The 14,988-nt window shown below is 50.1% G+C and overlaps 1 protein-coding gene across 1 annotated transcript in view; it reads right to left on the bottom strand.

Annotated features, from left to right (window-relative positions):
* GREB1 (growth regulating estrogen receptor binding 1) overlaps window positions 1-14,988 on the bottom strand; it is a 173,053-nt gene that overhangs the window by 9,435 nt on the left and 148,630 nt on the right. Inside the window, exons 22-28 of the mRNA XM_037812669.1 lie at window positions 13,353-13,846; window positions 11,396-11,498; window positions 8,978-9,136; window positions 7,954-8,096; window positions 5,150-5,311; window positions 3,325-3,529; window positions 1,965-2,139 (exon numbers count right to left, since the gene is read on the bottom strand). Coding sequence (XP_037668597.1) covers window positions 1,965-2,139; window positions 3,325-3,529; window positions 5,150-5,311; window positions 7,954-8,096; window positions 8,978-9,136; window positions 11,396-11,498; window positions 13,353-13,846 — 1,441 coding nt within the window. The remainder of the gene's footprint in view (window positions 1-1,964; window positions 2,140-3,324; window positions 3,530-5,149; window positions 5,312-7,953; window positions 8,097-8,977; window positions 9,137-11,395; window positions 11,499-13,352; window positions 13,847-14,988) is intronic.

The raw sequence follows: 14,988 nt of genomic DNA, 5'->3' as shown, positions 1-14,988 counted from the left end.
TCAGACCCAGTCCAAGGCAACCTTCCGGCTCTCCAAGGTCAGTCGTCACCCAAAGCCTCTGTCTGTTTTTTGGGGCTGCGTACCTGTAGTGAGCAGTTCACACTCGCTACTTAAAACCCCAGTTGGAGCTCAGCTGAGCTGTATTCGCTTGCTGGGAGAGAGCTTCTCTCTGGCACCACGAGGCTCCGCAGCTCGGGCTATGGGGGAGGGGGTCTCACGACTTGGTTCTGCAGGTTTTACTTACAGATTTTATGCTGTGTTCTCGGGCATTCCTCCCAATTCAGGTTGGTGTATGATGAGTGGATAGTCTCGTTTGTCCCCCCACAGTTATTCTGGATTATTTACTAGTTGTTTCTGGTTGTTTGTAGTTGTTCCAGGGGGACTACTTAGCTTCCACTCCTCTCTATGCCGCCATCTTGCCCGAGTCCTTTCAAAATTTTGTTATTTTACTGTTCTGGAGATCAGAAGTCTGAAAATGGGTCTTACTGGGCTGAAATAAAAGTTTTGTCACCACTGCATTTCTTCTGGAGGCTCTAGGGGAGAATCCTTCCCTTGTCTTTTCCCACTTCTAGAGGTCATCCACATTCCTTGGCTCATGGCCTCCTTGCAGCAGTGGCCTCACTGAGACATCTGCTTCTGCCATCATCGAGGGGAGTTTCTTGATGTGGGAATTGGGGTTAAATGGGTGTGCTCAGGAAGTTTCTGTGTACGCATTCTACTTTTCTTTTTCATATGTATATTAGAGTGAACATGTAATGTGTGATTTTCTATATATGTTATACGTCATTAAATTTTTAAAAATTAAAAAATTAAAATAAAGCTGCTTGGAACATGAGTCCACTTCCACCACCCCCAGGCTCTGTCTGCCAGACACTGGGCTGGCAAGATAAGGTAAGGTGTACTTTGTAGCGCACCAGGGGCTAAAGAGAGCTACCCACTATAGAAAGAGCACACAGCCATTAAAAAAAAAAAAAAAAAAAACAGAAAATTACAAGTGTCAGAGAGGATGTGGACAAATAGGAACACTCATTCATTGCCGGTGGGAATATAAAATGAGGCAGCCGCTGTGGAAGACAGTTTGTCAGTTCCTCAGAAAGCTAAGAATAGAATTTCCTCGTGACCCAGCAATCACACTACTAAGTACATACCCAAAAGAATGAAAAGCAAGGACTTGAATAGATATTGTCACACCAATATTCCAACGGACATTATTCACAATTGCCAAAAGACAGAAGCAACCCAGGTGTCCATCAACAGATGAACGGATAAATAAAATGTGGTATATACATATGATAGAATATTATTCGGCCATAAAAAAGAACTAAGTCCTGATGCATACGACAACATGGATGAAACTTGAGGACATTATGCTGAGTGAAATAAGCCAGACACAAAAGGACAAATATTGTAAGATCTCACTGATATGAAATAATAAAAATATGCAAATTCATAGTCAGAAATAGAACACAGGTTACCAGGTGCTGAGTGGGGGTGTGGAATGGGCAGTTAATGCTTAACTAGTATGGATTTTACATCTGGGTGATAGAAAAGTTTTGGCAATGGATGATGATGATGGAGGTACAACTTTGCGTATGTAATTAATACCCCTGAACTGTATATTCGAAAAAGGTTAAAAAGGGAAATTGTAAGCTGTATATGTTATCTCACACAAATGCCTACAGAACTGCACAACACAAAGAGTGAACCCTAAGTAAACACTGGCTAAAGTTAATACCATAACAATAACATCATTATTTCATAAATCATAACACAAGTCTCATGTTAAGGCAAAATGTTACTAATTGGGAAACCTGTGTGTGAGATGGTGTGTGTGTACACAGAGAACTCTACTTTCTGCATGATTTTCCTATAAGCCTACAGCTGCGAAGGTAAGAAATTAAATAAAACAGCAAATTAAATTTTACTGGTTTGCATCTAAAAGCACACGCCCCGGGCTGGCTTACCTGCTTCTCTCCCCAGCACAGTCGACGTCCACCACGTTCCACATGACGCAGGAGTCGTCAGAAATCACGATGAAAGGCCAGATGTCCTGGGGCTGGACGCCCAGCTCCTCCTGCCGGCTGCGCTCCAGCTCCAGGTTGCGGTGGGACAGCTCCTTGATCAGGAAGTGGGCAGCCCCTGAAATGGGCAAAATGACCCGCTTCAGAGCCGCTGATGCAGACTCCACGCCAAGACAAGCAGGCTCCCTGTTCTCCTGCCACGCTCCCTTCTCCCACTGGCGACTGCCTATTGACTGGGAAGGAAAACTGTAGGAAGGAAAAGGCTCCTCTCCAATTTGTACACGTCTCTCTTTCTCATCCTTTCTTTTCTAACTGAGAACGTGAGTGAAATCAATAACCAAACATCAAACAAAGACTATTCATTAAAAATCACACAAGCTAGCAAAGGAGAGGCTAAACCTGCTTATAATTGTGCCTAAGAGTCTCCCCCTGAGTGCCTCTTTGTTGCTCAGATGTGGCCTCTCTCTCTAGCTAAGCCAACTCAGCAGATGAACTCACTGCCCTCCCCCCTACATGGGATCTGACTCCCAGGGGTGTAAATCTCCCTGGCAACGCAGGATATGACTCCCAGGGATGAAACTGGATCCGGCGTTGTGGGATTGAGAACATCTTCTAGGCCAAAAGGGAGATGCGAAACGAAATGAAATAAAATTTCACTGGCTAAGAGATTTCAAATGGAGTCGAAAGGTCACTCTGGTGGGCTCTCTTACGCACTATACTGACAACACTTTTTAGGTTTTAATGTATTGGAATAGCTAGAAGTAAATATCTGAAAGTATCAAACTCCAACCCAGTAGCCTTGACTCTTGAAGATGACTGTATAGCAATGTAGCTTACAAGGGGTGACAGTGTGATTGTGAAAACCCTGTGGATCATACTCCCTTTATCCAGTGTATGGATGGATGAGTAGAAAAATAGGGACAAAAACTAAATGAAAAATAGGGTGGGATGGGGGGATGATTTGGTGTCCTTTTTCACTTTTATTTTTTATTCTTATTCTGTTTCTTTCTCGTGTAAGGAAAATGTTCAAAAATAGACTGGGGTGATGAATGCACAACTATATGATGGTGCTGTGAACAGCTGATTGTACACCATGGATGACTGTATGGTATATGAATGTATCTCAATAAAACTGAATTAAAAAAAAAAAGAAAAACCCTCAATGAAAAAAAAAAATCACACAAGCTAAGAGAGCCTTCAGAGCCCGGACACAGAGGGCTGCCGTGAGCTAGTCGCTCTCGCGTCTAGAACGTTCCTGTGAGCCCCACACGGGGAGCCCCTAGGACGGCTCCGGAGCACCCACCAACGCCAGCGCTGTTGAAGGCCTCGGGTAGCACCAGCACGACGTGGTTGGGCCAGTGCTTCTTGTACACGGCCATCTCGTACTCCTTGACCACGAGCACGTGCAGATGGCCGGCGCCGTCCATCGCGTGGTACAGGTTGAAGAGCCCGTGCTCGTGGCGACCTGTGGTCGGTGTGAACGTTGGACTTTTTATGTATCCGTGGCTCTGTGAAGGAGGGCACAGGAGGCAGACTGTTTGTAAACCTGGCCACAACCAATCCTCCCCTGGAAACATGACTCTGCAGCCCTTCCCATCAAAAGGTGGTGTCCATTTCCACCCTCCTTGGATCTGGGTCGGCCTTGTGACTTGCTTTACCCACAAAAGGCAGCAAGAATTGCACTGTGCAGAGCTGAACAGAGACGCAGCCCACACTCGCAGGACGTGGCTCGGACACCACCTCCCAGCCTGCTGGCAGGTGAGAGACCACCAGAAGCAGAGACGCTCTTCCCGGACATGGCAGCCCCCAGCTGACCATCCAGCTGGACGTACCGAAACTGCCGACCCCCAGAATCACACGCTGAATAAATGATGGCTTGGGGATAGATCACCTTACCAAATTCATTACACTCTCATATTAGCGTGTAATATTGTGCTCTGAGTTCAGGTCATCCAGTGTGACCCAAATGCTCTATCTAATACGAACATCCGACACCCCCCCAGTCACTCATCATGTGGCCTAGCTGTTTACACCCTCAGGTTGTGATATCTTTTAGGTAAAGAACTAGGTTTTCTGTAACTCTTTCCTGAACAGTACTATCCTCTGGCATACTACACTGTGCTCTCTCTGAACTCCTCGAAGCACCTGCTATGGAACTGGGCACACAGCTGTTCGGCTTAGATGGCTGGAGAAGCGAGTGAGTGATGGATAAATCCTGACCTTGGGTCACACCCACAGTAGTTTCCCTAGAACATGCTCCACCCAGCCCGTGGGTACGAGGCCACCTCACAAAAGAGGCCCCTTCGGTACGTCACAAATGCTTCCTTCGCTTGGTAACAGACCCAGCTTGACTCTAAGGAGTGTGGCCCTCTGAGGAAGGAAAGGAACCTTCTGCACATGCTTTGCATTAGCCGGGGCTGGACAAAGAGCAGCAAGTTTACGCTGAGGTTTTCAGGCTGGGACGGTGAGGCCAAGTCCTCAGAAGTGTCTCAGTGAGAAGAATGCTGCCCTAAATGCAGTGGATTTAGAACAATCTCCTCAAAAGATGAAGGAAATTTATCTTTTAGAGATATGCACTGAATTATCTATAGCTGAAATGAAATGATGCCTGAATCTACTTCAAAGTAAGACGTGAGTGGGGGAGAGGATAGCGGGATGAGCCGTGAGTCGGTCACTGTGGAAGGTGGGTGGGCCCGCGACACGACTCCATGTGCCGGACATTTAAGCTGTCCTGTAGCAGAAAGGATTAAAGGAAATGCAGTAGAGTGGACTGGACTTCAGTCAAAGCCGGCCATCCCCCAGCACTGCGCCGGGGCCTCACATGGGTTACTCCGAGTTACTCTGACAACAAGCTTCTGCAGTTACCCTCGCCCAGGTCTACAGATAAGGAAACTGAGGCTCAGGGATGTCAGGTGACCAGTTCAAAGTAACCCAGTTACGAAAGGCAGAGCGCAGCTCACACTTGGACCCAAGGCGCTTCGAAGCCCACACACTACACCAGCCTCCCCCACATCCGGTCACCACGTCAGTTTCTCCTCTCTGCCCCAAATGCCTCTGAGCGAGCGAGCGTTTTCCAGGGTCCTCCGCCATCATGGGAAACTTCCTGATAGACCCGCAAATGGCCATACCTTGTCCGAGACGAGGGGCAGCCGCATGCTCTCCAGCTGGCCCCCGGGCTGGCTGAAGACAAAGTGGTGCTCCTTGGACTTGGGGATGATGAAGTGCAGCTGGACTTCCTCTCCCAGCGTGGAGAAGGAGAAGACAAAGGCGTGGAGCGTGGACTCATAGAGCTACGGTGCAAGGAGACAGGACAGAGCTCACCCACAGAGCCCCGTGGGCCACCTGGAAGACACCTCTTGACCGCGACACCGAGGCTGCAGCCGCCTCTGCCCACCAGCCAGGAGACCCCAGGTCCACAGGGCAAGCACCCCAGGCCATGCCCATTCAGCCAGGCCCATCCCGCTCCTCACTCCACTGCATTGCTCTGGACTCCGGATCAGACCCCAGGAGTGCTTGGCTAACAACTAGCGGTTCACTGCCATCTCATTTTTATTTCTAGTAAGTGTCTCGGGGGCCCTGGCAGGACGGACAACACCTGCACACTCAGGCACACTTCATAGCATGGACAATGTGCAAGCTGCCGCTATCCCGTCTGTATCCCCATGACTTCACCCTCTTGGAGATCTCAGGAAGCAGGTCCTGCTCTTGGCCCAGCTGACAGGTGTGCAAAAGGAAGTGGGTCTCAGGCTCCTTCCCATCTCGGGTCCAGCCTCCTCCAAGGCCCCGGGACCCTGGGTCCTTCTCTCTGCACCACTCGGGGGCTCCCCGCCTGCCTCACCTGCTCGGCTCAGCTCACCCAGGAAGCCACCCCCCATGGCACCCTCCATGGGCAGGGACCATCCTCAGGCTACGCAGCCCGAGAGTCCCCAGGCCCAGCAGCTCCCACCCACAGGGGACCCCAATGTAGCCTCCTGGGGCCTCAGAGTCCTCTGGAAGCAAACCCGAGGGAGAAGCCGACCTTGACTCGAGGGGGTGGGCAGGTTTCACAAGAGAGGCAACTCGGGGAGCCTGAGAGCTGCAGGCAAGGACGTGACCCTCTGTTCCCCACACATGGCTTGGTGGAGGGCCATCACCTCCAGACACATGGGGGGCCGTCACCCTTAGACACGCGGGGGGCCGACACCCCCAGACACGCGGGGGGCCTGTCCCCTCCAAACACGGGGGGCCGTCACCCCCAGACACGTGGGGGGCCGTCAACCCCAGACCTAGTCCTCCTTGCCCCTGGGACCCAGGCCCCTGCACAGCTCAATGTGGCCTGGCCCGAGCAGGGGGCACTCTCCGCCTTCCTCTGCACGCCATTCTTCTGTTGACGCAGCCTGAGACCGAGATGGGTTTGTGTCAAGGAGCAACGATCCACTGCTGAGACACATGATGTGAGGACTGACTAAAACCCTTGAGTCCTTTTCATTTCTTTAAATTGCAAAACCAAGAAAATGTTTTTACCTGTATTTTTCTTCTGCCTTAAAATACACCTTTAACTCCAAGAAAAAGACTGCAAAAATGTCCAAAGAGACTGTCTGGGCTAATGGGATTACAGATTAAAGTTCTAGAAAACTGCTCATATAACTGTTCCAATTTCTTCTATAATGAAATTGCAAACACTTAAAAAAAATACATTGGTACCAAAAGCAAGCGGCATTACTTCCCAAGCAGCCCAGCTCAGGGCCAGGCAGATCTGAGCAAACGAGGCTGCTGTGCTGTTTCCCCTGCAGAAGGGAGAGCAAAGCAGGGCCCCTGCTGTCACAGGCTGTGCGGAAAGCACCGGAAGACTGAGGGCGCCAAACCTCGGCCCACAGGGACCCCCAGCCTGGACCGCAGGGACTGCGCACCCCGGCCCTCAAGGACCCCCCCACTCAGGCCAGGTCAGGGCCCCCACCCCCATCCTCTGCTCCAGGCGCTGACCTGCCCACCAGCTCCAGCCACCCTCTTCCTCCCCTGCTGGGGCCTGAAGGGAAAGCAATAACCGCAGAAGGTCGCCTTCCCCACGGGGCCTCTGCACCCCTCACGTGGCCACTTAAGATGCCATCCACAGGCCCAGGCCACCCACGCCAGCCCCACTGGGGCTCTCGCGGGGAAGGCCCCCAGGCCCTGCCTCCTCTCCAGCTGCCTCCCGGGACCCCCGCCCCCTTGCACTTCACGGCCAGCCTGGCCCCATGAAAATCACCGTGCCCCTCCCTTTGGCAAATGCTACTGATGCTTCAAAGCCCCCACCAACACAGTTCCTTCATTTGTCCAGAGGGATAACGTACTGTCCCGTGGCTTTTTGGTGAGAATTAAACAAGGAACTAAACGAGAGTTTCCTAACCAGTGTACATTAAAGGGTTACGGGTGCGGCTTGAACACAAGCCCCTCGGTGGCAGCCGGAGCTCCAGTCAGCTCTGGGCAGCTGTCTCGGCACAGAGGGGGCCCGGGCAGCACACCGGGCACGGGGTAGGCACTCGACACACGCAAACCCCTCTCCTCATCTCTACAGTGTCCCTGCCTCCACCGTGTTTCTCTCCGCCTTGCTCTGAAACACTGTGTGGGCGTCAGTTTCCCACTGGCAGCCACGAGGACAGAGCACCCACACCTGACACACGCGCTCGTGAGCGCAGAACCGGACTTCTGCAATTGCTGGGTATCAAGAGAAGCCAAGCACCCGCAGCCTGTCGGCCTTGCCCTGGGAATGCGTCCGTCTGGGAGGATCACTGCTGGGCACTGAGGGCAGCAATCTCAGTGGCTACTACGGAAGGGAATCGAGGCTGCAGGCGGACGGGAGGCAAGGGCTCCAAGCCCCATCCCTCTGCCCCCAGAAGGAAAGCGCGAGACCTGGAGGCGGGTGCTGTGATCGCCACAGGCGCCACCTGCACGCCGAGCTCGGCCCGGGGCCTACCTGGCAGCGGGGGTGGAAGCCCATGTACTGGTGGCACTGCCCGCAGTGGTGGTACGTGTTGTGCGCTGCGTACTTGGAGAGCCTCACCCGCGCCGTCTGGCGCCGCACGTACAGCTCCTCGGCCTTTCGGGCTGTCCCTCGGTCTGCACAGAATGCCCCACATGGTTAAACAGCAGCAGGACGCCAAACAGGGCTCCCCTGCCTGCTCAAACTGAAGCTTGCTGAAGCACTATAGGGAAGGCGTCGACAACGGGTTCAGTGTGCCTAAGGGGACTCAGTGGGTCAGAAAAGGCGCCTACAAGAGGACAAAACACGTCTCATCCGCTAATCTGCCACTGCTGCAAACCCACACTACCAGACCTGCTACGTGGAGTTTAACTGCACTCTCAACCTAATAATCAAACACCGTAATGTCGGCGAGTTCCCGTTTTTTTCAAATGACTGAGCGAGATTACAATTTTAACACTAAACCTTGATTCGAGTCCACTCTAAAAAAGGACCCTTCTGTGAACACGATCTTTTCTGGGCACCCGGGTTCAACATGAAGACTGGCGAGTCTCTCAGTGCACGGACCAAACTTTTCTATTCAGTGCTCATAATCACACTAGCTGATAATAACTTCTGCTTGTTGATGTGACCCTGAAACATCACAACATAACAATAATGTGAACACTAGGGATCCCTGAAGAAGAGAAAAAATGAGAGACTGAGGGAAAAAGAGAAATACGTGTACTCATTTTATGACGATTCCAAATTCATAAATAAGCTACATATCTTTTATCCTCTCTCAATGAGAACTTCAGAAAATTCTGACCATGACAAATTGCCAAAAGCATCTTCATCGTTACACAGCATGTACTAAGCACAAGCCTTCCTTTCCTAAGTCCCGTGGCGTTTCCTTCCCTGTACACTGACATGGGTGTTGCTGATAAACATCACCAATTAAATCCAATGAAACAAAACCCGGCCCATCCCCTCATGAGGCTCCCTTGGTTTGGAAGGAGGTGAGGCAGAAACATCTGACCTTCACTCTTTATGTGCTGGTGGTGTGAACAAATCACACTGGCATCCTCGTACTTTGGGTCGTGGATAACACAGTCGAAAGGCATCTTCCTGAGCAGCTCCAGGTCTGGCCAGGGGTCACTGAGCTGCATGTACTGCCGACCTGCTTCCTCTCGGAGGTCTACGAGACCGACAGAAACACAGACACGTGACCAGCACGCAGGGGAGCGCGCTGCACAGGATGGTGCCTGGAGGCGTGTCAGGAAGCCCTTTCGGGGCTGTTCCAGTGACGCAGGACGGCCCTTAGAGCTTCCCCGAGGAGCTGCCCACACACAGCTCCACCTCCTCCCAGGGGCGCTCCCGCCTGGCTGTCACCCAACGTCCCAATCCGCGCTCTGAACTGCTTCCCGCGCATCCCCCAGACGCATCCCGCTTGTGTCCATGGCTGGTTCTCACCTGTGCCGGAACCTAATACACTTTTCCTTCTTGCCTCTAAGCTTCTAAATGCCCCCAGTCAGGTGGCCCAGCTCTCATCACTCCACCTGTCAGAAGCACCTTGGGTTCTCCCTTCCAAAGGCCAACCCTCGTGGCCCAAACCACATTCTTCCGTGTGCTGCGCTTCACATTGTGCTACAATCGGTAAAGTCTATGGTGCTCAGTAAATACTTCTGGGCTAAAAGCAAATCTGGTTGGTCCAGTTCAATAATGTACGCACGTGTGTGTGTACACATACGTATGTAAACACACACACACACACTGAACCCACTCTGTGGTGTGTGAGCAGAGTCCAGGCGAAGGATGGGGAAGAAGCACTTATGGTGTATTCAGCAGATGCTCTGGGCTCCATGTGTGTCACATCATTTAATCCTCACAACACTCTGCAAAGCAGGAAATGTCTCCATTTTACAAAAGGGAAACCCAAGGTGATATGCAAGTACTTAAGAGAATTCTAACAAACTGGGTTCAGTCCTGTCCTTATCACTGGTCTGTCCAGGAAAGCACGGAGACAGAAACTCAAGGACCTGCTGATTTTCATCTGAAACTCAATTTTCCAAACTACACGGGAACTGGGGAAAATCCAGAGCTTGCAAAAAGAAACTCCTCTTTCCTTCAAAGGAAAGACCAAGAGCTGGATGGAAATTTTAGGTTGTATATACATTACTGTAATAAAAACTTTTTAAAAAAGCCATATAACTACAACACAAACAGGGAATCCTAGTACAAACATGGACTATAGTTAATAGAACACCTATAATAATGTTCTTTCATTATTGTGAAATAATAAAATATTATTATATAACACACTAATAATAGAGGCGGTATTTTGCAACTCTATATTTTCTGCATGATTTTTCTGTAAACCTACACTTCTGTAATAAAAAAGAAAAAATCTGGATTTGCTTCCTGGGTTCCAAATTTTCTCCAGCAAAAACTCAACTGCAGTCAAGGGCATTTAAAGAATTGCTGTTTAGAAACAAACAAGCAAACAAACAAAGGCACTCAGTGTTCTTTTTTACTTTAATTGCTCTTTTTCACGTTAATTATTATTCTTGTTATTTGTGTGTGTGTGTGGTAATGAAGGTGTCAGGGATTGATTTTGGTGATGAATGCATAACTATGCAATGGTACTGTGAACAATCGAATGTACGATTTGTTTTGTATGACATCATGGTATGTGAATTTATCTCAATAAAATGAACTAAAAAAAAAAGAATTGCTGTTTAGATAGCAGTGTGTGTGGCCTCTTGGCACCCCTTCTCTATGACACAAACAGGACTGCTTAAATAAATTTTCATTCCCAAAGCAACAGATTCAAGTGCCAGACCAAGTTTATGAGCCACAAGGAGGGGTGTGTGAAGAGGAAATGGAGAGCAGTTTTATAATCAGCACAAACAGCTGCTCAAAGAGAATTAATTTCATCAGGTAATTCTGTCCAGTGAACAAGGAAAAAAGGATTATTCCCACATACCATATATTTCTGTTTTGTCCCAAGATATTGACCTATGTCTCAGTTGCTTGGGTGTGAAATAAATTCCAAAGGGGGAGAAACCTCTCCTGATGGATAACTGCATTTTCTAGATGCATCAGTCAAATCTGGTTTAATTCCAGCTCTGCTGCCTCCCAGCTGGGCCCAAGCTTGTCACTTCTCAGGGGAATGGAAAAACAGCATCCATCTCATGGTGTGGCACAGAAAATAAAATTCAGTAATTTACTAAGTGCCTACACAATGCTGAACGTATGGAAGGTCCTCAGTAAGATGCAATTATTTCTAGGTTAGTCATTTTATCCTAACAAAGGCCTCTGGGGTACGAATCTTATATGGGGCAAAATGACTACAAGAAAAAGGCTTCAGGACTGATCATTAATCTGTGAATTCCACCTGGAAAGTGAAAGATGTGAGACAACGCCAAGCCCGTGGGTGTCTCGAAATGTCACTTACGGGTGTGGATCTCTCCCTCATCGTAGACGTCCACCTCGGTCAGTCGGACGAGCATTCTGGACAAAATGCTGAGGAACTGCAGGCAGGCGCCCGTCTTCCCGACCTGCAGACGTTCACGCGAGAGCCAGCTGTCAGCGCCTCGTGCACCGAGCTCAGGGGTTAAAACCAGAGCCAGGGAGGCAGCCACACGGGGGAAAACGTGGCTGAATGCACGAGGCACGTCTTTTGAGTCTTCAGAGCCTAACTGGCCACGTGTTTTTAAGCATCACAAGTTTAAGAAAGGTTGCTTTTTAAAAAATGAAGGACAATATAAATATAATAATGTCCAGAAGTCCTGCATAGTTCCATAACCTCTGTTCTTGTATTAATTGGTATGTCTATAGTGAGATTTCAAAATTCAGTGAATAAGACAGAAAAATTTGGCATCTCAATTCCCCCCTCTTAAGGCCAGGGTAAAAAGAGAAAATTCCTTTTCTCTTCTTCCTTCTATTTCTTCATGGAGTTGCTGGCTTCCCCAGCCCAGCTCCAGGCGAGGGTGCTGCACTTTTACCTTCGTTTGGTCACCTTCGTTAGAAAGGCCTGAGGCCCCTTCCCCTCCCCACCCGACCCCTCAGGAAGGCGCTTTCCACATTCTTGGCCCAAATGCCTACAACCAGGATGGGGGGCGGGCAGCAGGGAATATCTGCAATACATGTAACAATGGATTAAAATCTATAATATCTAAGCCTCTACAAATCAACAAGATGAAAAACAGCCTAAAGGGAAACAAGAAAAAATGAAAATCACTGAAAAACAAGTACCAACGACCAATAAATATTTAAAAATATGTTCAAGTTGACCAATAAAACTATGATAGACTTTTTCACCTATCGAACTGGCAAAAATTTTAAAGATTGATAACATACATAACTTGAAGGTATGGGGAAAGCAGGAATGCTTTTCTTTTTTTTTCCTACTTTTTTTAAATTATAAAAAGTCATATTGCTCATTTATGAATTCAAGCAATACAAACGGATAATGAGGTAGGAAGTTACAGTACTCTCTCCCCTGCCCCCTGGCCTCACTCCGCTTCCCAGGCAACAATTCGGAGCCCACCAACTCAGGGTCTTCTAGGCATTTCCTCACATACACACCAATGAGGTGTTTCTATTGATATTACACTATACAGATGATTCTGTAACTTGATTTTTTCGCTTAGTCTCTTAGAGAAATGCTGACACCAGTATCTCGAGTGCCACCTGAGGCCTCCTACACCTGAATTCCACGGTGCAGCCGTGCCCAGGCTGATCCAACCAAGGCTCAACCAATGAAACGGAAGTAAGCAGCTCTAAAATAAGCTTCTCACATTTGCAAATCCGTGTGCGTGTGGGACAGATCCTGGAAGCGAACCTGAGCGGAGGGAGGGAGGCGACGGCCTGGGGCAGCCAATCATGTTTGGTTCTTGCAGCACTGCTGCAATTCAAGGCCTCCCAGGCACACAGAAGGTGCGTAACCTGCACGGCACAGGTAAGGCTCCCACAGGTGAAAGTGGCCCTTCACTGTTAGCGGGGAGGGGGACTGGTGTGGGGACAGCTCCCACTTCCCCTGGCGTTTCACCCAGAACTTCCAGCACAGAACTGGGCGTCTTATGCCAAGTGTCCATGTTCGTGCAAACTGACTGGCATGGTATGAGGCCCGGAGGAAACGGCGTGGGAAACACAGAGCCCCCATCTGCAGGAGCAAGACGCCCTCCAGGGCCCGTCCACTCCCACAGGACGCAAAGGAGGAGCCCGAGTTAGACAACGAAGTCACCCAGCCGCCACCGAGGACTGGAGCGGGAACAGCAGAAAGCCAGTAAGGGACCTTCTCAGATCCCAACCCGCCCTCAGGACACAAGTACAGAAGCAGCTGAGTGAGAGTGGGTTTGGGGGCAGACTGCTAGTGGGCCTGGGGGCAGGCCGCCAGGTGCCGCACCCACCTGGGGGGGTCCGCTGAGCAGCAGCCGCCGGGGGTGGAAGCTGCCCCCGCGGGGGGCGGCGTGGTGGCCGTAGTCCATGTGGCTAGGCCGCGGCACCGTCCACTGCCGGTAGTAGAGGGACTGCTCGGTGGCTGTCATGGTCTTGCTGAGCAGGGGCCGGAAGGAGCTGGTCCACGTGACTGAGGGGGCGGGCAGGAGCGAGGCAGCCTTGGGCAGGCCGCTGCCGTCCATGGAGGTGACCAGGTCATACACCAGCTTGGGCAGGAAGATGAGTGGTGGCCGCCGGCACGCTGTGGCCAGGGCACACTGCGGGGCCTGCAGGACAGGCATGCTGGCCGTGGGCACCGCAGAGGCCAGCTGCGAGGACGAACAGGGCACCGGCCTGGGTGCCCTGAGGCCGAGGTCAGGCTGGGGGTCCTGTCCCACTGGGCGTCTCCAGTGCCCAGGTGGGGGACCCTCCAGCAGAGCTGAGGACTCGCCACCGACCGCCAAGCCTGGGGGGAGAGGAACCGGTCAGTCCCGGCACGAAGCCCGGCTCCTGTCTGCCCACTTGGCGCTTCCCGCAGGGAATCCCGACACCCGCCCCCACTCCTTCCAGGGGCCCCTCGACCTCTGATCTGTTCAGCCCCCGGCTTCCTGGACTGATCGGCAGTGATGCTCCTGAGGCAACAGGCTTTACTTGCGCCCCAGTTGCTTCCAGAAGACTCCGAGACAGGCAGGGCAGGCTGCACAGCCTCCAGGCCTCCCCGCCAGGCTCCAGAAGCCCAGGACCCTCGGGGAACAGGTGAGGCCTCTGCAGGTGAGGGTCATCAGGCACCGCGCAGCACCTCCAGTCTCATCTCATCTATCATCTGCTCACAGCACTCTACACACAGAAAATGGCACCTCGATCTTTTTTGTTTGCTTGTTTTGTTTTGTTTTTATTAACTTTAACAAAAAATAAAAAATAAATTTCCAGATAAAATTAAACAAAGGAACAGGAAAAACAAATATCCTGAAATAACTTCATTGCTCCCAATATGCTACCATACCACCCAAAAAATTAACAAACCATAGTCATTCCTGAGCATTCTCACACTATTAATATTATCCTCAATATCCTATCTGTTCTTATTAGATTATCGTTCCCCCTTCACTAACTTCTGCCTATCTCTAGGTCCCCTATATTCTATCCTAAGAGTTCATATCAGTGGCAACATACAATGTCTCTCCTTTTGTGTCTGGCTTATTTCACTCTGTGCTGAATTAATTTTTGCACAGGGTGTGAGGTAGGGATCCTCTTTTATTCTGTTAAATATAGATATCCAATTCTCCCAGTCCCATTTGTTGAAGAGGTTGTTATGTCCCAATTCAGTGGATTTGGGGGCCTTATCAAAAATCAGTTGACCATAAATCTGGGGGTCTTTTTCCGAATCCTCAATTTGATTCCATTGATCAATACGTCTACCTTTGTATCAATACCATGCTGTTTTGACTACTGCAGCTTTATTGTAGACTTCAAAGTCAGGAAGTGTGAGTCTTCCCACTACATTTTTCTTTTTTAGAATATTTTCAGCAATTCGAGGCATCTTTCCCTTCCAAATAAATTTGATGACTAAATTTTCCAAGTCTGAAAAGTAGATTGTTGGAATTCTGA

The sequence above is a fragment of the Choloepus didactylus genome, chromosome 20 (assembly GCF_015220235.1).
Source record: "Choloepus didactylus isolate mChoDid1 chromosome 20, mChoDid1.pri, whole genome shotgun sequence".
In the NCBI taxonomy this organism is placed as follows: Eukaryota; Metazoa; Chordata; class Mammalia; order Pilosa; family Megalonychidae; genus Choloepus; species Choloepus didactylus.
This window is presented reverse-complemented; position numbering and strand designations above follow the sequence as displayed.